At 36.3% G+C, this 21,812-nt stretch overlaps 3 protein-coding genes and 1 long non-coding RNA gene across 4 annotated transcripts in view; all 4 read right to left on the bottom strand.

Annotated features, from left to right (window-relative positions):
- Positions 1–2,180, bottom strand: part of LOC144636481 (putative skeletal organic matrix protein 5) — a 17,116-nt gene extending 14,936 nt beyond the window's left edge. The window contains exons 1-2 of the mRNA XM_078495697.1: positions 1,648–2,180; positions 435–471 (exon numbers count right to left, since the gene is read on the bottom strand). Coding sequence (XP_078351823.1) covers positions 435–471; positions 1,648–1,837 — 227 coding nt within the window. The 5' untranslated portion in view covers positions 1,838–2,180. The remainder of the gene's footprint in view (positions 1–434; positions 472–1,647) is intronic.
- Positions 2,181–2,199: 19 nt separating this feature from the next.
- On the bottom strand, positions 2,200–10,408 carry LOC144636584 (uncharacterized). The gene is made up of 4 exons (XR_013567538.1): positions 10,222–10,408; positions 4,430–5,079; positions 2,908–3,016; positions 2,200–2,271 (listed from the first exon to the last, which is right to left on the bottom strand). It is a non-coding gene; the product is annotated as an uncharacterized LOC144636584 (long non-coding RNA).
- Positions 10,409–16,454: 6,046 nt separating this feature from the next.
- Positions 16,455–17,348, bottom strand: LOC144636560 (uncharacterized). The gene is made up of 2 exons (XM_078495796.1): positions 17,211–17,348; positions 16,455–17,128 (listed from the first exon to the last, which is right to left on the bottom strand). The coding sequence occupies exon 2, from the start codon at positions 16,988–16,990 to the stop codon at positions 16,610–16,612; it is 381 nt and encodes a 126-aa protein (XP_078351922.1). The 5' UTR covers positions 16,991–17,128; positions 17,211–17,348; the 3' UTR covers positions 16,455–16,609.
- LOC144637048 (putative skeletal organic matrix protein 5) lies at positions 17,020–18,615 on the bottom strand. The gene is made up of 3 exons (XM_078496217.1): positions 18,351–18,615; positions 17,211–17,320; positions 17,020–17,070 (listed from the first exon to the last, which is right to left on the bottom strand). Exons 1-3 carry the CDS (start codon positions 18,613–18,615, stop codon positions 17,020–17,022), a joined length of 426 nt encoding a protein of 141 aa, XP_078352343.1.
- Positions 18,616–21,812: the final 3,197 nt, after the last annotated feature.

Below are 21,812 nucleotides of genomic sequence, written 5' to 3' on the forward strand. Positions count from 1 at the left end.
GAACCAAACATCAGGGTGAACACTTTTGACGACCTGTTTAGAGAAGGACAGAATTGAGCTAGTCAGTTTATATTCAAACAAAATGTTGTCTACCGAGAAAATATTACAGACGATCGATTACGATACTGTATTTTACCGCAACAATTCAGATCTGTTCTGTTTGGTTGAAGACGCTTAAAAATGCCAGTAGGAATTGTGTTAAAGAACAAACCGACAGTGTCCATGTAAAAAACCCGCCTTGCTCGTTTTTAGTCTTAACATATTTATTTCTCAGCTCTTTTCATCTATCTCTTCTCTGTCAAAAGATCAGTGTAGGGTACACACTGCACAGGAGCCTTTTTGCGCTCTACACGCTCTACACGCTTCCCGAGCTAATCAGTGAACCGACTGCGCGTCAATAAAAAGAGAATAAAACATTTCAGTTGTAAACTTACTTGTGTTTGGTAAACAATTCCTTACAAGAAGAGGCGGCTGTAAAGAAAATAAACTCAGGTTAAAACATGGTTAGAAACTCGTGGTTAAATGTAAGTTGTAAAACGCTCCTGAACAAAACTCCACTGATTTAATTTATTCAAATTGCTAGGATTTCCAGTTTAACAAGCAAGCAAGCGAGCAAGCAAGCAAGCAAGCAAGCAAGCAAGCAAGCAAGCAAGCAAGCAAGCAAGCAAGCAAGCAAGTAAGTAAGTAGGGAGTTAGGTAGGTAGGTAAGTGGGTAGGCAGGTAGGTAGGTAGGTAAGTAAGTAAGGAAGGAATAAAACTGTCAGGTGTAATCTGACAAAAGAGATTAGCGATAAGAAAAACAGCTTCTTAGTGTTATTAACACGTTTTACGGGATTGTAATTTTCATTGTTTCCTCGTTAATACCAAAATATGATAGATAGATAGATACTTTATTAGCGTGAAATAATCTTAGCTTTACAGCTAGTTTACAGTTATTTCACGAAATTAAAAACTAAAATCTAGATATGTACAGTACATTATAGCGGAATTTTGAGAACTTTTGTCTTCGAGAAGAGCACGTATTTGCATAGACAGCGACGAAACATGATTTGTAGCACGCGTGCAATCTCGCGAGTGACGCGCGAGGCTTACCTAAATCTATATATTATAGACTGTGTGTTGCAGTAGTTTTCTTTCAAGTAAACATTGCTTAATTAGGACTGGGACGTGTTATTAACGCGTTTTTATTTTGTAAATTGCTATGTTTTAATACCCCCAAAAAGCTGCTGCGGGCCTTCCCTGAGTTGTTTCATGTTGTTACACACAGAGACACACGCACAATACTTCCATGTCACTTAAACAGTTTCTTAGCATGGCTTATGTTAAGAGACAATTTTTTGGTGGCGTTAACGTATAAGTGGGCAAGAAATTCAGCTGCTTCTACAGGCTAAATTTTCAAAGAGTGTCGATATTCCTTTAAGATAATTTGCACTCAAAAATTCCTAAGCAACCTTCCCTATAAATAATTTCGAAGAAACTACACTGTCCTTACGACCCCACGATTTCTATATCTTTCTTTCAATTCTTTTTAACTACAAACGTTTCGGGTATTTTCATAGTTTTATAGCCATTAAAACGTGTGGTATGTTCCGTGGGATTTTAGATTAGTGTCAGAGCATTTAATCTGCTATTACTATCTGTATTCACCTTCAGCAGTAGTCTCGTTTCTTATTTCTTCCACCGTGTTCTGAAGCTCATCGAGTTGCATTTTCATGTCCTCCAATAGGGCCTTGATCTGTTTGCAACATTTGGTCCTCTTCGCGTAAACAGCTGAGCTTAGTACAATCAACACCAACAACGACAAACAACCTGAAAGTGAGATGAGAAAAGAATACATCGTGAGTGTTTTGGGATCGCTAAAACATATTTTCACAATCTTAGAACCGCAGAATTATCTAGAAATGATATTTGCCAGAAAATTCAAGCACTCTTTGTGACAATTTTGTACATATAGTTAGTAACATATGTTACACGTGACATGGCACACAATCTTGACATGATCTTTGTTTGGTGAAAAGTAAAAAAAATAAAAGGTGCTATGTGTCGGTTCCAAAAGGATATGTTTACATGGAACCGTTCAGAAAACTGGTGGCAATAACTGGACCTGCTGTATTGCAAACTTCAAGGAGAATAGCAACGTTTTTCCAACTTCCACAGTAGATTTTAGTTATACAGAAGCCAGTAATTTTTCTTTTACCTACCTTTCATTTTTATGGAGCAAATGTATCAATGTAAACTCACAGGTGGCGTCTAAACTCGAGTGATCAAAAGCTGAGAAAAAAATAAATGTTTGTTTAGTTGGAATTATGACTTTGGCTCAACAATAAAGAAAATAAAAAAATTCGAAAACATTTTTCGAAAAAATTCGAAGAAAATAAAAAAAAATATCTGGCATTCTTTGGCTATCATATAAACAGCCTAACTGTTAAAACAAAAATAGGGTTGGTAATGTGCTAAGAACGCGTTTTACCTCGTGGTTGTTACAGTCAAACCAGATGTTCTTTTGATGGGAGCTCTGCAATGTTGTGGCACAATGTTCCAATATTGATTGATAGTTTGCTCGTAGCAACTTGCAACTCTCAATTCAATTTTACTCGACCAAGTTTATGAATAAGAACTCTGCACATCATTGCTGGATTTTTTCAAATACAAAATGTTGCCAATTTTTTACGCTCCTCGCGCAGCTGCTTTTACGAAATGATAGCCGGTGTCTAAAATAGGTTGGTCACATTTCATTTGGCAGTGGATGGGCATTTTCCAAAATAGAGTAATTGGTGTCAATCGAATCAGATGTGCGAAGGAAAATCGCGACGTTTTTAAAAAGTGTTGCGGCCAACAGCTAAAGAATTGTGCTGCAAAATAAACGACCTCTGTAGAGTAGAAGGTTCTTTTAGTCTGGTAACCTACCTTGCTTCTTGTGCTTGGGTTGGCTTCTTCACCTCGCTTCACAAACCAGCGACTCCAATGTGTAGAAGAACTGCGAAGTGTCACTCGTTTTATGCCACTGACAATGACCCTGTTTCGACGTACGTGATTAAACACATGAATACTAAACGAATTCACTTACGTCTTTGTCGCCATGATAAAAGTTATTTTTAAAGTTTTTAAGAAAAGAATTCACATCCTCTCTTCGTTTCCAGGATGAACATTTTTTCATGAACTTGTTGGTATCTTGGAAATATTTTGTTATCATAAATCAATAGATTGCCGCTAACAAAATTTGCCACCAAAAAAATATAACTGCTTAGCATTTAAGAGGAATATTTTTATTGATAACAGGAATCTTAGTACAGGAGGTTTGTTTCTTGTCAAAGGGCAGAAGATTTAGAGAAACGTACTAGTATTTGAAAAACTGATTTTATTCCATGCCAGCATGTAACTTCAAATCAACGCTACTATGAAATTTTATTTAGATTAGTGAAGTGTTTAAAATAATACTGAATATTTGCAGGAAATTTTGATTAATCTGTGATTTGTAATCGGTCTATTGCGCTCCATTTCTAGGAAAGTTAAAAAGTAGCTGAGATCATTGACATGTATTTCAGCTGAAGTTTAATTTATGGAACCAAACGTTAAAGCTTTTATATAGATATTTAATTTTAATAAGCTTTTATATAGATAGATGATTTTAATTTGTAAATAATTTGTAATTAATTTTTAAAGCGTTTTTGGATATCGATAGAAATAGCGCTATATAATTAAAATATTATTATTATTATTATTATTATTATTATTATTATTATCTTTATCTGACAAATTTATGTTTCATTTCGTGGAATAAGTTCCAATTAAGAGCGAATGTCCCTAAAAATCAAATATAGCGAGGCAAGGCTTAAGAGGCTGTCTTTCTGAAAACCACCCACTCGAATTCGCGTAAAAAAATAATTGTGCTTGAGATTATAGCAACTGAAAGACTTAACAGAGGCTAGAACTAAAACAGATTTGGTTTGATGCAAAATGATTTTCTGGCCGCGTTAGGAGCCATTCAATATTTTGCCCCTTCAAGCCTGCCACAACGACTGGGAAATTAGAAAAATTGGCATTTTTCGAGCCACTGTAAATATTTCATTCGCACCGAACACCGACAATTTTTATATCAATTTGTTCGTAAACATTTTCAGTTTTCTAAGAAAGTAGCGAGTTTTCCCTCGATTTATAATGACCACAACTGATCTGCATCGAACGAAGGCTGGAAAATGACCTTAATTTAGAAGCGAATATTACAATTTCGGGACCTAGCTGATAACTCTACTCTACACAGCCAAAAAGTGTAGTCCTTTATCGGCGAAAATATGCACAAGCCCATGTACGTTTTCAGTATTTCAAAAGTTATGACCGTTCGTATCAGCACATGTGCGAGCAATAACGACATTTCCGCTTATATCAAAATGGAGCCACTAGAGCAGATTTTGTCATAAATACAGCTTACCTGCTTCCCACCTCGGGATTATTCCACGTTTTGCCATTTTCCAATCCTTCAACGCACCCACTCTCAAGGTCCAAAAATTTAATAAGCGCCATCGAATAAATACGGTAGTGTCCTTCGTAAAGCAATCATATTTGTTGACGCCACACTATCAACATTTTGCAATCACATTCAACATAAAATGAGAAAACCAAGTATGATTGTCTCTGATTTTGGGCCGCGTAGCTTAATTTCGTGAAACTGGACATGCTTTGCTTATCGTCGTATCAAAATATTGCATTGTAATATGACAAGGTGATCGCAGGAGAAATAAATTATACCAACTGGGAAGTCTAAACGGTGACCGCGTCTGCTAAATAGAGATGGCCGCTTAACACAAATACAGTAAATATGGGTAGCGATTTCTGGGAATTTGAGAGGGCTGCTTAACAGATGTTTAACCACAGGTAGCCAAAGCTTTAGAAAACGACTGAAAATAAATAAAATGATTGGAAATTATCAAAAGTTTATTGTTTTATCATTCTTTTATTACATTTGTTTGCTAGCTTTGTTCTACGAGTGAAAATTAGCAACTTTCTAAATCGCTCTCAACCCTTCCAAAGCGAAGCGAAAGGTCGCACAGTCCAGCCGTGAGAATGTCAAATGAAGCCGACCTGTTTTCAGTGAATGAGCGGTCTCAAAGTTTGCCATTTTCGCCCCCAAAAGCCTCCATTTTAAAAGCCACGATAGTTATTCTATAAATACATACTGAAAAAGTGCCTAGTTTCACTTTTTCCCCGGTTAAACAACAATATTCCAGTTGTAAACCTTTGCGAACCATCCGCTGACCGAGCGCCTCTGCAATAAATCATTAAAGCGATGCAAATGTTCAAATTACAGCTGCGTTCTCATTAGAAGATTTACACAATTGCGCTTTAAACCACTGACAATGACCTTCTTTCGACGTACATGATTAAACACATGACTACTAAACGAATCCACTTACGTCTTTGTCGCCAACATAGAAGTTATTTTTAACGTTCTTAAGAAAAGAATCCACATCCTGTCTGCGTTTCCAGGATGAACATTTTTTCATGAAACTGTTGGTATCTTGGAAATATTTTGTTATCATAAATCGATAGAATGCCGCTAACAAAATTTGCCCCCTAAAAATATAACTGCTTAGCATTTAAAATGAATATTTTTTATTGATAATAGGTATCTTAGTACAGGAAGTTTGTTTCTTGTCAAAGGGCAGAATATTTAGAGAAACGTACTGGTATTTGAAAAACTGATTTTATTCCATGCCAGCATGTAACTTCAAATCAACGCTACTATGAAATTTTATTTAGATTAGTGAAGTGTTTAAAATAATACTGAATATTTGCAGGAAATTTTGATTAATCTTTGATTTGTAATCGGTCTATTGCGCTCCATTTCTAGGAAAGTTAAAAAGTAGCTGAGATCATTGACATGTATTTCAGCTGAAGTTTAATTTATGGAACCAAACGTTAAAGCTTTTATATAGATATTTAATTTTAATAAGCTTCTATATAGATAGATGATTTTAATTTGTAAATATTTGTAATTAATTTTTAAAGCGTTTTTGGATATCGATAGAAATAGCGCTATATAATTAAAATATTATTATTATTATTATTATCTTTATCTGACAAATTTATGTTTCATTTCGTGGAATAAGTTCCAATTAAGAGCGAATGTCCCTAAAAATCAAATATAGCGAGGCAAGGCTTAAGAGGCTGTCTTTCTGAAAACCACCCACTCGAATTCGCGTAAAAAAATAATTGTGCTTGAGATTATAGCAACTGAAAGACTTAACAGAGGCTAGAACTAAAACAGATTTGGTTTGATGCAAAATGATTTTCTGGCCGCGTTAGGAGCCATTCAATATTTTGCCCCTTCAAGCCTGCCACAACGACTGGGAAATTAGAAAAATTGGCATTTTTCGAGCCACTGTAAATATTTCATTCGCATCGGACACCGACAATTTTTATATCAATTTGTTCGTAAACATTTTCAGTTTTCTAAGAAAGTAGCGAGTTTTCCCTCGATTTATAATGACCACAACTGATCTGCATCGAACGAAGGCTGGAAAATGACCTTAATTTAGAAGCGAATATTACAATTTCGGGACCTAGCTGATAACTCTACTCTACACAGCCAAAAAGTGTAGTCCTTTATCGGCGAAAATATGCACAAGCCCATGTACGTTTTCAGTATTTCAAAAGTTATGACCGTTCGTATCAGCACATGTGCGAGCAATAACGACATTTCCGCTTATATCAAAATGGAGCCACTAGAGCAGATTTTGTCATAAATACAGCTTACCTGCTTCCCACCTCGGGATTATTCCACGTTTTGCCATTTTCCAATCCTTCAACGCACCCACTCTCAAGGTCCAAAAATTTAATAAGCGCCATCGAATAAATACGGTAGTATTCTTCGTAAGGCAATCGTATTTGCTGACGCCACACTATCAACATTTTGCAATCACATTCAACATAAAATGAGAAAACCAAGTATGATTGTCTCTGATTTTGGGCCGCGTATCCTAATTTCGTGGAACTGGACATGTTTTGCTTATTGTCGTATCAAAATATTGCATTGTCATATGACAAGGTGACCGCAGGAGAAATAAATTATACCAACTGGGAAGTCTAAACGGTGACCGCGTCTGCTAAATAGAGATGGCCGCTTAACACAAATACAGTAAATATGGGTAGCGATTTCTGGGAATTTGAGAGGGCTGCTTAACAGATGTTTAACCACAGGTAGCCAAAGCTTTAGAAAACGACTGAAAATAAATAAAATGATTGGAAATTATCAAAAGTTTATTGTTTTATCATTCTTTAATTACATTTGCTTGCTAGCTTTGTTCTACGAGTGAAAATTAGCAACTTTCTAAATCGCTCTCAACCCTTCCAAAGCGAAGCGAAAGGTCGCACAGTCCAGCCGTGAGAATTTCAAATGAAGCCGACCTGTTTTCAGTGAATGAGCTGTCTCAAAGTTTGCCATTTTCGCCTCCAAAAGCCTCCATTTTAAAAGCCACGATAGTTATTCTATAAATACATACTGAAAAAGTGCCCAGTTTCAATTTTTTCCCGGTTAAACAACAATATTCCAGTTGTAAACCTTTGCGAACCATCCGCTGACCGAGCGCCTCTGCAATAAATCATTAAAGCGATGCAAATGTTCAAATTACAGCTGCGTTCTCATTAGAAGATTTACACAATTGCGTTTTAAACCACTGACAATGACCTTCTTTCGACGTACATGATTAAACACATGACTACTAAACGAATCCTCTTTCGTCTTTGTCGCCAGCATAGAAGTTATTTTTAACGTTCTTAAGAAAAGAATCCACATCCTGTCTGCGTTTCCAGGATGAACATTTTTTCATGAAACTGTTGGTATCTTGGAAATATTTTGTTATCATAAATCAATAGAATGCCGCTAACAAAATTTGCCACCCAAAAATATAACTGCTTAGCTTTTAAAATGAATATTGATAATAGGTATCTTAGTACAGGAAGTTTGTTTCTTGTCAAAGGGCAGAAGATTTAGAGAAACGTACTGGTATTTGAAAAACTGATTTTATTCCATGCCAGCATGTAACTTCAAATCAACGCTACTATGAAAATGTTATTTAGATTAGTGTTTAAAATAATATTGAATATTTGCAGGAAATTTTGATTAATCTGTGATCTGTAATCGGTGTATTGCGTTCCATGTCTAGGAAAGTTAAGAAAGCAGCTGAGATCATCGACATGTATTTTAGCTGTAGTTTAAATTATGGAACCAAACGTCAAAGCTTTTATATAGATATATAATTTTAATATCAAAGCTTCTATATACTCAGATAACTGAATTGTTTAAAAATAAATTGAACATTTGCAGGAAAATTTTGATTAATCTGTGATCTGAATTCGGTCTATTGCGCTCCATGTCTAGAAAAGTTAAAAAAGCAGTTGAGATCATTGACATGTATATTAGCTGTAGGTTAATGTAAGGAATCAAACGTAATGCCTTTTTTACACATAGATAATTTTAATATTAAAGCTTCTATATAGATAGATAATTTTAATTTATAAAAAATTGTAATTCATTTGTAAAACGCTAATGGATATCGATAGAAACAGCGCTATATAAATAAAGTATTATTATTATTATCTTAATCTGACAAATTTATGTTTCATTTCATGGGATAAGTTCCATTTAAGAACGAATGTCCACAATAATCAAACATAGCGCGGAGGGGCTTAAAAATCAAATTCGCTCTTCTTTTGCATATCGGAAGCTCTTAGTAAGAATAGCAACGCTATTCCTTGTCTATGTATAAGAATTGAATAAACTTACTTATTTAACGGTAAACAAAACCAGAGTTTTCTCACACGTTATGTTAGTTGCTTGGTCAAATGAATTGTCGTTTGGACCATGCGCCTTATTTTAGAATTCCACGAGATTTAGAATTTTAAATATTGAAGGATAGATCTTTCCATCTATGTAAAGTTTGGTTCGGGCCAATGAATTCGTACTCCTCAGAAAATTTTTCAAAATAGTACATAAAAGTGTACTATTTAGTGCTTTTAATCACGCATTCGAAAGCTGGCGTGATTTTATTACTTTTGTGTACTATTTTGAAAAGAATTTCTGAGGGGTACGGATTGCCGGAAGGAAATTATCTCGGAAATTAGCGAACTGTTTAACCACCAAATGCCGTTTTGTCGTTTGAGAAGGTCCGCTCTCGAACACACGAGAATCGGTTTACACCATCAGGAAGTGTGCCTTGGAAAATTCAAAAAGGGATGACTACCCAAGAGATAAATTCGAATATATAGGGTTCAAATACGTGCTTTTTCACTCAATGCAAAGATTCATCTAGTCCCACAGTTGGCAACAAGCGATATTTCAAATGAGGTCACACTCGGGCTACGGTTGGATGATAACAATATTTAAATCAAATTTGAAAGTTTGAAACGAATAATGCAGTCCGTTCGCCGTTAATCTAGACCATTCTCCAATACTAGGCGGCACGGGCTGAGTATTTTGACTGTAATGAACAGTTAAAATTCTGTTTTGGTACATCTTCACGTTTTGTTATTATTTATTGTTTTGTTTCAAAATAAACAAACTACTTGCTGAAAATAGTAAAAATTTAATAAGCGGCCACCTCAAAAAAGCGCCCACTTTCAAGTTCCAAATAATTAATAAGCGCCCCGGGCGCTTAATGAAATAAATACGGTAGTATTCTTCGTAAAGCAATTGTATTTGCTGACGCCACACTATCAACATTTTGCAATCACATTCAACATAAAATGAGAAAACCAAGTATGATTGTCTCTGATTTTGGGCCGCGTAGCCTAATTTCGTGGAACTGGACATGTTTTGCTTATTGTCGTATCAAAATATTGCATTGTAATATGACAAGGTGACCGCGGGAGAAATAAATTATACCAACTGGGAAGTCTAAACGGTGACCGCATCTGCTAAATAGAGATGGCCGCTTAATAGAGCTCTAAAATACAGTAAATATGGGTAGCGATTTCTGGGAATTTGAGAGGGTTGCTTAACAGATGTTTAACCACAGTTAGCCAAAGTTGTAGAAACGACTGAAAATAAATAAAATGATTGGAAATTATCAAAAGTTTATTGTTTTACCATTCTCATATTACATTTCCATGCTAACTTTGTTCTAAGAGGGAAAATAGCATCTTTCTAAATCGCTCTCAACTCTGCCAAAGCGAAGCGAAAGGTCGCAAAGTCCAGCCGCGAGAATAATGCCAAATGAAGCCGACCTGTTTTTAGTGAATGAGCTGTAATTCTCAAAGTTTGCCATTTTCGCCTCAAGACCTCCCAAATTGAAAGCCACGATAGTTATTCTAATGATACATACTGAAAAAGTGCCTAGTTTCACTTTTTTTTTTCTCCGGTAAAACGACAATATTCCAGTCGTGAACCTCTGCGAACCATCCGTGGACCGAGCGCTTCAATTCGAAATAAACCACTAGCGATGCAAATTTTCAAATTGTAGCTGCGTTCTCATTGGAAGATTTACACAATAGCGCGTGCACCACAAAATCCACTTCTGGGGGGGGGGGGGGGGGTGTAAAAAAAGTCTGCGTCGAGCCTAGTGGCCCATACAGGCCGGAGCATATCCCGGTTTCTATAGCATATAGCGACTAGGATTATTTCTACTTCCCCTGAATGGGATGCTAGTCCATCGCAGGGGAGGTGTATGGAATGTACACACGTGGTGACATAAGGAATCAGGTGGAAGCAAACAAGCTGCCGGGCCGGAAAAAGCCATAAGAATAAAAAAGATCAGAGACAATGTATACGCGCGAGCCTTGAAACATACATTAAAATAAAGACAAACATTATGTCTAGACATGATTTTTTTTCTTATGTCGAGGCATGTTGCGGGATAAACCGATGAGAGGTTCATACCAGGTACGAAGATTAACCAATTAGATCTTAAGGCGGTGTTCGGCATGTTAAAAGCAGAGATACTCAGTTAATTCGTCCTTCTATCTCTCGCCATTTTCGCCACCTCCCCTATCACCGATCCACGGGTTTTGGGTATTTGTCTTGATTGTCCAGTTTTTGTACAATGTTTGCTGATTTCTTTTGTGGGGGCGTTTTTTGGTCGCCCCACGTTTTCAATATAGGTTAATCTGCTCAGATTTCTCGCTCTTTGTTATGATTTAGATTAAACTGCCACCTTTGGTGGCCAAATTGGTCCAAATCATTTGTGTTCTTGATTTCTCGCGATAATTCTACACTTCGGTGCATTTTATTTAAGCCGGCAGAGCTCAAGTCAAGGGTCGTTTTTTCTAGGAACTTGCATCAATATAAAAATAAATTACGAGCTAAAGCATTTTAAGTACAAATTGTGTGATAAACTTCTATTTTTAATTTGATGAATTATCATAATATATCGTCGAGATATATAGCAACTGAACGGGATTCATGATTAGCATATCTTTTATTTTTCCCGGCATTTTCTCGATAACGTATTAGTTTTTATTGCGATTCAGAGGATATGTTCAACCCTTGAGTGTCCAAACAACTCCAATGTCGTCAGAATTAAATTCTGTTCACTGAACTTTGGAGATTAAATGCAGTCTCGATTGTTTGATATATTACACACAGGAAAACATTAAAGTACTGGTAGGTGACTTTGACTGAAATAGTCATTTAAGCCACAATAAGACATGCCCATTGTTATTTCACAGAAACACGTTGGTGAATTGTTCAAATGAAATCACACTCCTCAAAAAAGCAAAACAAAACTCAAAATTCTTTATGTTCAGTTGAGGTTTTTGTTACCGTTGCTTTCAAAATCACTAAGAAGCTTGGGACAAGCCAAAAAATTAAGGTAGAAGTAAGAGGATGATTAAAAAGAGTAAGAGGATGATTAAAGTAAGAGGATGATTAAAAAGAGGAAGTTGAAGGTCTTCATTTCTCTTGTTTCCCGGACTCAAATTGTTTTGCTTGTCCTTCGTTTCTTAGCTGTCTCTTTTTTCTTGCTTATATGCTTTCAGAAACACAAGCACTTCTATGCTTCACCCGGGGGGGGGGGGGGGACTTCTTTATGAAACGGACGGGGATGCTCGTCGGAAATTTTCAAAAGAACCCCTAACAGACCAATTTGGGTGTGGCTCAAGCTTTTCTTGAGCCCTAAAAGATACCAGAAAACTAAGAATAGAATTTATATTTGTATATTTCTTTGTTTGTAACCCTAAAGGAGACCATTATGACCCATTATGGCTACAAATATTGGCGTTTTGCCCGGAAAACCTTAAGCGAGACCAAATATCCTAAATTTACAACCCTAAGCGAGACGACGAGCATCTCCGTCACTTTCATATGCGAGTCCCCCCCCGGGATGCTTCACTGTTTTTGCGATGTTTCCCCAGATTTTTTCCGCTCAATCATACGCTCAATGTTAAAGAAATACTATCCCAATTTATGCAAGTCACTTGTAGTTAGCAGAAACTATTCTCTCAAGAGACACAAAACCGTAAATTTCGAATCGCGTTGTGTGTCGGAATGTGACTCGCATGGAAATTCTCTCGTTTTTCTTCTTTCGCTATATTTCAGCCGCATTAAAATTTTAGTTTTGTTGAAACATACATTTTGTTCCTTGTGCTGTGTAGCTGACTGAGACTTTCATAAATAACCGGTATGCAATGCATACTTAGGCGAGGACGTTCCAGTAAAGCAAGTCGGTATGTTAAAAATCCAGACAAAGAACTGAGAATAGACCTATGGGGCTTTGTTTGTTTGTTGTCCTATTTCAGACTGTGACATCACTCTTGAGAATCACTTCTTTCAAATTCAGAAAAATTCTCTTGGTATTCAGAAAGTTAAAAACAAGTTCTCTGGGGAGCATCATATGATTTTGAAATGGGCAATTTACACTGACAAAGCCAAAAATGTCAATTGAGTGAAAATGTGAGTCCAAAAGATAGCCAAGTAATTGAACACCAAAATTGATATCGTCGATTTCAGTGTAATTTACACTAAGGAGCCCAAATGTGAAACCACTTTTAATTAATTCACATTCTTTCATGCAGTCGTTTTCAAATCAAAAGCTGTGAAAAGCTTCTGATTGGATAAAATCTGCAAGGAAGAATGTAAATACATTTAAAGTGGTCAACCTTTGGGGCGCCTCATGTGTAAGTCGAAATTTGAGACACTGAGTCATTTCCTATCGAGGGGGAAAAATGGTTTTGTTAGGTAAATAAAATTCTAAACTACAGTACATAGTTTTCCGGTGGTGTTTTTTAGTTGTGGATTTCAAGGTAAGGTAAGTTTCTAACCAATGTTTCTTTAATTAATAAAAGGCAAATTATAAGCTGCTTTGATCACAAAATTGCCAATTTAATTTGTGCAATTCTAATAAGATGTCTTTTATCACAACTTTTGACAATGGAATGCAACATATTTTGTAACTTTACTAGACAGCAAGGAAACTTCCTCAACTTTGGCAGGAAAAAAAATGTCTTGAAATAATGTATCTAGATTGAGTCTTGTTTAAATTTGGTTTAAAGTTGTCTGCACTGACTGTACAATCTGTAACGTAAGCTTTGTCCAGTAAGTCCAAAAAAACTTAATATCATTTAGAGGTAAAACACGCAGTGCAAGGAAGTACAAGTTTCCAGGAAGTTAAGTTGATATAGTATCTTGATTTACTCTTGTTAAATTTAAATGGGGCTGAAAGTTGTTTGCACTATCTGTACAATTTGTGATGCAAGTAAGTCCAGTAAGTCCAAACCCTTGATACAGTACATGTGGAGTCTAGGACGTAGAGTTGATACAGTGGTAGGTAGTGGTTTGCCAGTGATGAATTTGAATTGAAGGGTCTTTCTGTAGTAAATCCAGAGATGTTTTACACAGGTTTTTTTTTTAACTTAGGTGTTATTGCTACATGGTTTTTCGTTGTGTTTTGTTTAAATATATCTGCCATTCATAGTGAGGACTGGGCTTTTTTATGTACATATTGCATAGAGGCAGAATAGAGGCCAATAACAAGTTCCAATGCAATAGCCACATTCACACATTCATGCTGCTTCTTGACAGAGTGAAGATTAAACATATTGAGGCAATAAGGACAAAACACAGCAGTCAGTGGATTCTTTGAAAACTGTATTTTGGATGTTTTCTGTCGTTTTTTGTTTCTGTTCTGTAAACATAATAAAAGAAAGAATCAATAGTTAAAAATTCAATAATTGTTTTACACATATTTGTTTAGACACCAAGACTGATTAACTACAACAACTAACCTAAGTAGTTACTGAATTCACTTAAATTTTTCTTTTTTCCAAAACACATCTTTCTACATGTACATTATGCTTCTTAAATCATTTACTAGTTATTATAGCCTACTTATTTGCTTGCTAACCACACAGCTTTATAAAGGTCAGTTTACACTCTTGATTTATTTAGATTTGTATAATTGTGATCAATTGTAGTTCTGTTATCACTCAGATTATCAGTGGTTAAGCCTGAAATAAGTTTGTTTGTATCCATATTTTACAATCATTTGTTTATATTTACTGCTGCTTTGTACACAATTTTTAAAATCAATGTTAAAATCACTTAGTATTAAATGAAAACGTTCTGTTGACAGAAGGGATCGCGAATGAAGCTCTCTCAATGCTTAGTGATCTATAAATTCCAGCAAATTTAAGTATATAACAACATCTAGCAGATATTTAACCTTTTAAAATTATTTTTTTCGATTCCATAAACACTTTGACTATTAAGCTTATGTTATTCATCAATACGGTATTCAGTGAAGTACAAGCAAATATAAACTTTTGATAGCTCACCTCAGCAGTTATGGCAGTATACTTGTTCTGCACATCTCGTTTTCGGTTAAACCTCAGGTTACAATGTCGCCAGTAGTTCAGATCACTGAAACCAGCTCGTAAACCACAATAGTTTAGTCCCTCGACCTATCGGTGTGTCGATAAGGTTTTTGTGTACTATGATATCTCAATATGTTTGTAAGTAAGCGCAAAAAATATCAGCTACTAATCTTCCTCGAGTCAAGGCTTCTAACCAAGATGGCGGACGCAAACAAATCGTTTTTAGTTACCAATCGCCTTCGTTTCGAATCATCACATCGATAAATGGAGAACGTGGACTCTGGGAACGAGATTGTTAATGGAGTAATTTTCACATTTCACATTATCACATGAATCCTCGATCGTGCCCTAGCATAAGGCTCGAGCCTACGTCCTCGCCTAAAAATACTCTAACCAAAAAGTAGTCATTTCTAAACGCAAGTTTCATTTTCAAAAAAATTTCCTTTTGGTACTCATTTGACAAACGTATTCAGCACGGAAAGCTGTGGAAAAACTGGCTGATATGGAGTTTTGGAGATTTTAACGGAAAATCTTCTTTCACTACAATATCTCGGGCAATTTTCAGGGGCAGGTTTTTCTACCATCTTCTGCTTTTCAGGGATACTACGATTTCCAGTTGAGTACGACGCGAACAAAGTTTGGTGACGAAGTTTCAACATAACAACGGCATTGTTGTCAAGGGCAAACTTCTCTGTTACCATTGGTAACAAATTTGTTTTTGTAACTGCCTTGCTCGACAATCTCGATGCTTAAATAAATACAAACACTTCAAATATCGTCAGCAACACTTTATTACGCTTTCAAATAAAAAATATATTCACAGAGACAACGATAAAAGAAACAAATAACGAAATATATTATGCCTTAGCTGTTTTATATCGACGGTAACAGATCTGTGTTGAGAGTTGACGTTATGTTTAACGTGCGTCACTTTACCTTCCTCGCTAGAGTTACTGTTCAACTGAAATTTTATCGTTTTCCAACTCCAAGGATTTTCTAGCAGCTTTAAGAATTCCTTCAGCTTTAAATAATTTATCTTTCTCAAGTGCAAAATGAATAATTCGCGAACTGAAATGAAGAACATTTAGCGTTTCGTAAAGCTGACAAAAGCTAACACCCTTTCGGATCGAAATTTCAAAATATTAGCCAATCAAAAAATTGCTCAATTAAAACTGACGCCATCTTGGATCGAAATTAGCCAATCAAAAAATTGCCCTGTTTCCCGAGAGGTCCTCCTTGTATACAAGAACTTTGGCGGTCAGTACCTGTAATGACAAGTTACCAATGGAAACAGAGAAGTTTGCCCTTGACAACAATGCCGTTGTTATGTTGAAACTTTGTCACCAAACTTTGTTCGCGTCGTACTCAACTGGAAATCGTAGTACTTGTCTCAGTGTATTGTCTCTCCAAATCTGGTATTTTGGAGGTGAGGGGGGATAGATTGGAACTAAGGAGTCATCAACGTATATCGAATCAACAATTGTCATATTCCTTCGATGTCAAGGTAAATAGGCGCCGTATTAGCTAAGTACCGGGAACTGAAGTACGACATGGACTGCTTATTCTGCGAGCTGCCGAACAAATTTCAAGGGTCTTGGACATTGCGCTTGTGGTGTGGTGTGTAATTTAAAGCGCACTATACATTAGTCACAAACATTATTTATTCCTATCACCACGCCTTATTTGTTTTACAACACTGTTTTTTCCTAAAAATCTAACTAGAACAGTTGTTGGGTTAATCGTAGCTCTTTTTGATAGGAGCTCATTTTTGCATAAATGAATACAAAAGGCATGGAGACAGTTCTTATCACTGCACCAAGATATAACCCATGGCTTTGATGCTTTTGATGCCATTATCTGGTCTGCAGTATGCGTTATTACCGCACGTGTTGGATTTATCAGGCTTCCCTCCTGTTCCAAACCCGATTCTGGAATCACAGCTGTCGCACTCATTTTGTTCGTTACTAACGGCACCAATTCTTGCTTTAGCTTGTGAAGCATAAGAACACACAGCATTGAAGCCTTCCTTGTTACAGTTGGGCTGTAAGGAGGCCTGTGAACCAATCAGCGTCTTCCACGTGTTACGACCCAGTGAGGTGGCGCGGTATTGCCCGTCAGCGATCAGTGAGTACAGAGAGTTGGCCTGCTTGTTGATGACAATGAAGTTGATCTGTTTGCCGATCTTCATACCAAGACAAATCTCGGAGAAGGGTGTGTTCAAGTAGCTCGGTAACTTGGTCTCTTGTAAGTCAAACCCAGTCTCGCCTCCTGCAAGGTTAGAGGTATTATTGTTGTTTCATAACTGAGAATCATAATGAAATGTTTTCTGAAATTAAAAAAAGGAAAAATTAGTTCTCATTCCGATGAATGTCTACACTAATTTAACAGTGCTGGAGATAGGTTTGTACCTTTGTGCCGTCAATCTTCATTGCTAGCGTCCATCCTCCATCTCCACATCCAAAGTTTCCCATGTGACAGTAAACAGGAATCTTTTGTGAACCAAACATCAGTGTAAACACTAAGGGGTAGAGAAAGGGGGTCAGTTTTCTTCAAAATGCAAACTTGCCAGTGATGTTAAAGAATGTCTAAACAGCAAGAAAACCCTCCAAAATCGAACTTCTACATCACCATCATCATCAGTAAGAAAATTCGATCGTTTTTTCCGTTCATTTTAAGTTGCAACACCTTTGCCAATTTTTGGCCATTTAATTAAGAGCCCATTTACATGGAAAGAAGATGATCCTAGCACTAGGATTATCCTAGTACTAGGATCATCCGAGCGCCATATGTTTTGAGCTTTCAGTTTACATATGAATCGATGCATTTGGCCCTAACGCTAGGATCATCCTAGCGGTAGGATCATCCTATCTGAGATGAGGGATGATCCTATCGCTAGGATGATCCTAGCGTTAGGGCCAAATGCAACCATTTACATGTAAACTGAAAGCTCAAATCATATGGCGCTCGGATGATCCTAGTACTAGGATGATCCTAGCACTAGGATCATTTCATTTTACATGAAATGAAGGATGATCCTTGTGCTAGGATCATCCTCTTTCCATGTAAAGGGGCCCTTTAATTAATTACCCTGTCTTCTCGTTTTCTCGCTGACAAATTGATAGTGCAAGTGAAGAACACAACCCCTTTAAAAAATTTTGCAGCTAAAATTTGATTTAGTTGTGAACTGAACCAAGCAACTGTTTTTATGCAGTGTTAATAAACTGGTAGAATTTTGTTCGTATACTTTTTTTAGGTCCACAATTCCTTATTTCACGGAATTTTCGCGACAACCTAATTTTTCGACACTTCAAAAATCTTCGGAAATTTGGAGAATTCGTTTCTGTTTATAAAAATAAATGCTACGGCTTTTTTGGTGACAAAATATTCACAATTTTCCACACAAAAAAGACACGCGAGAACCGTGATTTTTTTCTAAACTAATTAGTGTAGCATCAAAAGACTATCCTAGATGTGATTAATTTGAAAGCAATCTTGCTACAAGGGTTCTAAAGAAACGCAACATGCTCGAAAAATTGTGTGAGTTTTACCTCGTGGTTTTGGCTGCGAAGTTGAACTTTTGTTGACCAACTCAGTAAGTTTTTCGAATTTCATTTCCAGCGTCTTAATGGCTTCACTGACATGCGAATCCTGAATCAAGTTACAGACCATCATGTTGTCAGCGTAGTTTTTAGCGGGGCCGGATGGAGTTTGATTGCCCTTGACCAGCGATGAAGTTCTCGCACCACGTACACCACGTACAGCGATCAGAGAGAGCAAGCTTACGGTAAAACAAGCCACAAAAACCAAGCGCATTTTGAGAACTGCAGGTAAAACTTTGTGCGTTTAAACCGGCTGAATTCTGTGGATTACTGTCTTCAATGATTTCGCTTTCCTGTTTACATGACGTTATTGTCAACAATACGAGAATATTTTCTTGCTTGCAGCCACGCGACCAATCTACCACTTCCAAAATCATTTTAACTTAACACGGCCTCTGTGTACAACTGCTCTCGGGAAGAAAATTTATAAAAAAATGACGGCAAACTGAAATCACTACAATTCGCGTCGGTTTTACCGCAAATATATTGAGGAGGTTTAACGCGAAGTGACGATTTTTGAATAACACAATGGGTTTTTTGCAGCACCAGAGGTAAAGTAAAGTAGTAAAATAATAAGTTATAATTATGCGGTGGATTAGGTGGTTTTGTTTCAGTAGCCAATTAGAAAATGAAATTATTATTCCTAATTTATATCCATATTGTCCCATAAAATCAAAAAACAACCAGCCGCTCGTATCTCTCTTGATCACTTGGTAATTTTATTATTTTTCATCGCAAAATGACGAAAGTCTCTCCACCTTCATTCAAGGTTTTTTCTGATGCAGAAAAAGGGGGATAGGTGCAAGTAGCACAAATGGCTCTAAATTATACCTCTTTTTAAATCTTTGCTGGTAATTCAATGCGCAGCCATTCCTTGCAAATGTGTACGTTTTTTGACCACATGCACGTTCCGGTCACCTTCCTTTATAACTCCGGTAACCGAAATTGTCCGTTAGACATGAAAGAGAAAGATTTCTACTTGAACAAGAAATTATTTTCTTTTTTGAAAAAGTAACTGTCCAAAATAAATCCGTGAGCGGCCGCATGATAGCGGTCTGTTTTGCAATTTAATTTCGGACAACTCGGTAACCAATCAGAATGTTCTGTTTAATCGTGGCCCACTTAACCATATAACTTTGCTAAGCTTAAGAAGTGATTGGTTTTGGTATTCAAAAGGAAAGTCTTCTTTAAAGCAGCCAATAGGAAAATAAAAATTAAAATCCTCTGTTTTAAATTTCTTTGGTCCTTTAAGAACACAAAAAGCCGTTTTGTATTTAACAGCTGCTCGTAACTTTGTTTATCACTTGGTAATTTTATTATTTTTCATCGCAAGATGATGACCGTCTCTCCACCTTTATTCAACGCGTCTCCTCATCCAGAAAAACAAGAATGTTTTTATGTTTATGGTGACGTTTGGGTTTGGCGAAAGAGCTACTTGACTCAAGACACATACAGAAATCTAGTCACTATAACATGCATCAATTTCCTATCAGTTTTCCCCACCATCTTGTTTAATGAACTGGTCATTTTTGTCGTAGCACAAGGCGCCGGCTGCAAATCAACATGAACGTACACTTCTAGCGTGTTTGACGGGGACAGATTTGTTGACTGGGCTGGTTGTGTATCCACTGGCCATCGCTTTAGAACTGAAACGAAGAAAAGAAAAGTTGTATTAAAAGGACTGTACATGTGTCACGGCTGAGTTTTGCCGACTTTGCCAGCTACTCACTATGAAACTTAATGTTTGCAAAGAATTTCTTGTATCTGATGAAACCAAATGGCAAAACCATAGCTTTATTGCAACTAAATGTGTCTCCCAGGCGTTGTAATTTCCAGTTACAGGCAAACGAGATTTGCTTTGAAAACTGTTCAGCCAAACATTTATTCAAATACCCATATCGCAATCCGTTTCAATCTTCGCCACTTTTGGTCATCCGTACCTTCTTTTGTATTTGCTGTGTTTTTGAAATGTCCCCTCTCTGTTTTAAGTGGTTACAATTTGATGGTCATTTTCCATACCTAAATTTGGCTAAAATCCGTGACACAGTCCTTTATATGTAAACAAGATTTGTTTGAGGTTATTTGTGGCTTGAATTTTCCTTGTAAGAGCAAATGGTGGAATAGATCCAATGAAAAAAAAGGTAGAGAAATTTGATTTTATTTTCTCGTTTTTCCTTTTGCGCACCGAAACCAAATCCACCAAATCCACCGCGTTTTTCGCCAAAGGCTTCTAAGCTTAACATAATAATATGGACAAGCCAGCCACGATGAAAAAGAACAATTTAATTGGTTACTGACTCATTTTGCAACTGAACAAACCGCTAAGAGGAGCCCCTCGCGAATTTATTTTGTAGAATTACCCTTTCAATAAAACATAGCACGTAAAATATACTTTCCTGCCTTTAGAAGAAAACGTTTTCTCCTCATGTCTAGCGGGCAATTTACTATTCAAGGAACAATATTTTGTATCATTTTGTTTCAACAAGAGTTGATATCTGGTCTCCAATTTCAAATGAATTACTCATTTTCACCTTTGAAATTAGAAAAAAAAAAACAATTAAATTTGATATGAATTTCATTAACTAACTAAGGTTTGGCCACTTTAAACTCTCTCAATATTGTTCTTTTTTTTTCTGGAATTGACCGACATAAAATTGTCACATGAAAGCATTTACGAAACCCAAAGGTGTTTTTAGTTGCATGATAATTTTTGTTTCGGCTCAATTTCTTGATTGGCTTCTAAACAAGCTCGCTTTAATTTTTAAGTTCTAAAATTGACACAAAAAACTAGTTTTTTCGAAGGCGATCGATAGAGCTTTCTTTGACAAATAAATACGTACATGCATCAAAATATTATCACGGCTGTTTTATAAAAATGGTCTTTGAGCAAGTTAAAAATATGATTGTCATAACAACATTTAAACAGGATCGAACCGTATTTAAAACAATATTGCATGTATATTGCAACGAGGCTTTTTTCGCAATTTAAACGATCTTATTTATTTCAAAAGCAGCTTTTCGATTTGTGTTTCCTTTCTTTTTGATTTATTACCATAACCCTTAAACAAAGAAAAATGCAAATCAAACCATTAGGAGTTTTGAATCATTTGGACCTTAAATTTATTTTGAACGGCATGTCGCAATAAATTAAGTTACAAGTAAAATTACTTCAAAAACACAGTAAACAACAAAGCATCGAATGACAAACGAATTTTGTTGACCAAAAGACAGAGTAATTTATTTATTATTATATACAATTTGGTGAACTCCCAGGCCTGACATTTCTCGGTTTCCTCATCAGATATCGACAATTTCGGCTTCTGCTTTTAGATGACAGACTGAGAGCGAAACGGGATCTTGTCTTGCTACTGGCATCGGTGTAACATCCTTACAAATAGAAATCTGAATTTC

This window comes from Oculina patagonica, chromosome 13 (genome assembly GCF_052425735.1).
Source record: "Oculina patagonica isolate OP01 chromosome 13, crgOcupat, whole genome shotgun sequence".
Lineage (NCBI taxonomy): Eukaryota > Metazoa > Cnidaria > Anthozoa > Scleractinia > Oculinidae > Oculina > Oculina patagonica.

Coding starts and splice junctions, on each gene's coding strand:
- LOC144636560 (XM_078495796.1), bottom strand. CDS start 16,990: ATGAAGATCGGCAAACAGATCAACTTCATTGTCATCAACAAGCAGGCC.
- LOC144637048 (XM_078496217.1), bottom strand. CDS start 18,615: ATGCGCTTGGTTTTTGTGGCTTGTTTTACCGTAAGCTTGCTCTCTCTG. Junction 17,321..18,350: donor TTCGCAGCCAAAACCACGAG/GTAAAACTCACA, acceptor TCTACCCCTTAG/TGTTTACACTGATGTTTGGT. Junction 17,071..17,210: donor TGAAGATTGACGGCACAAAG/GTACAAACCTAT, acceptor CTAACCTTGCAG/GAGGCGAGACTGGGTTTGAC.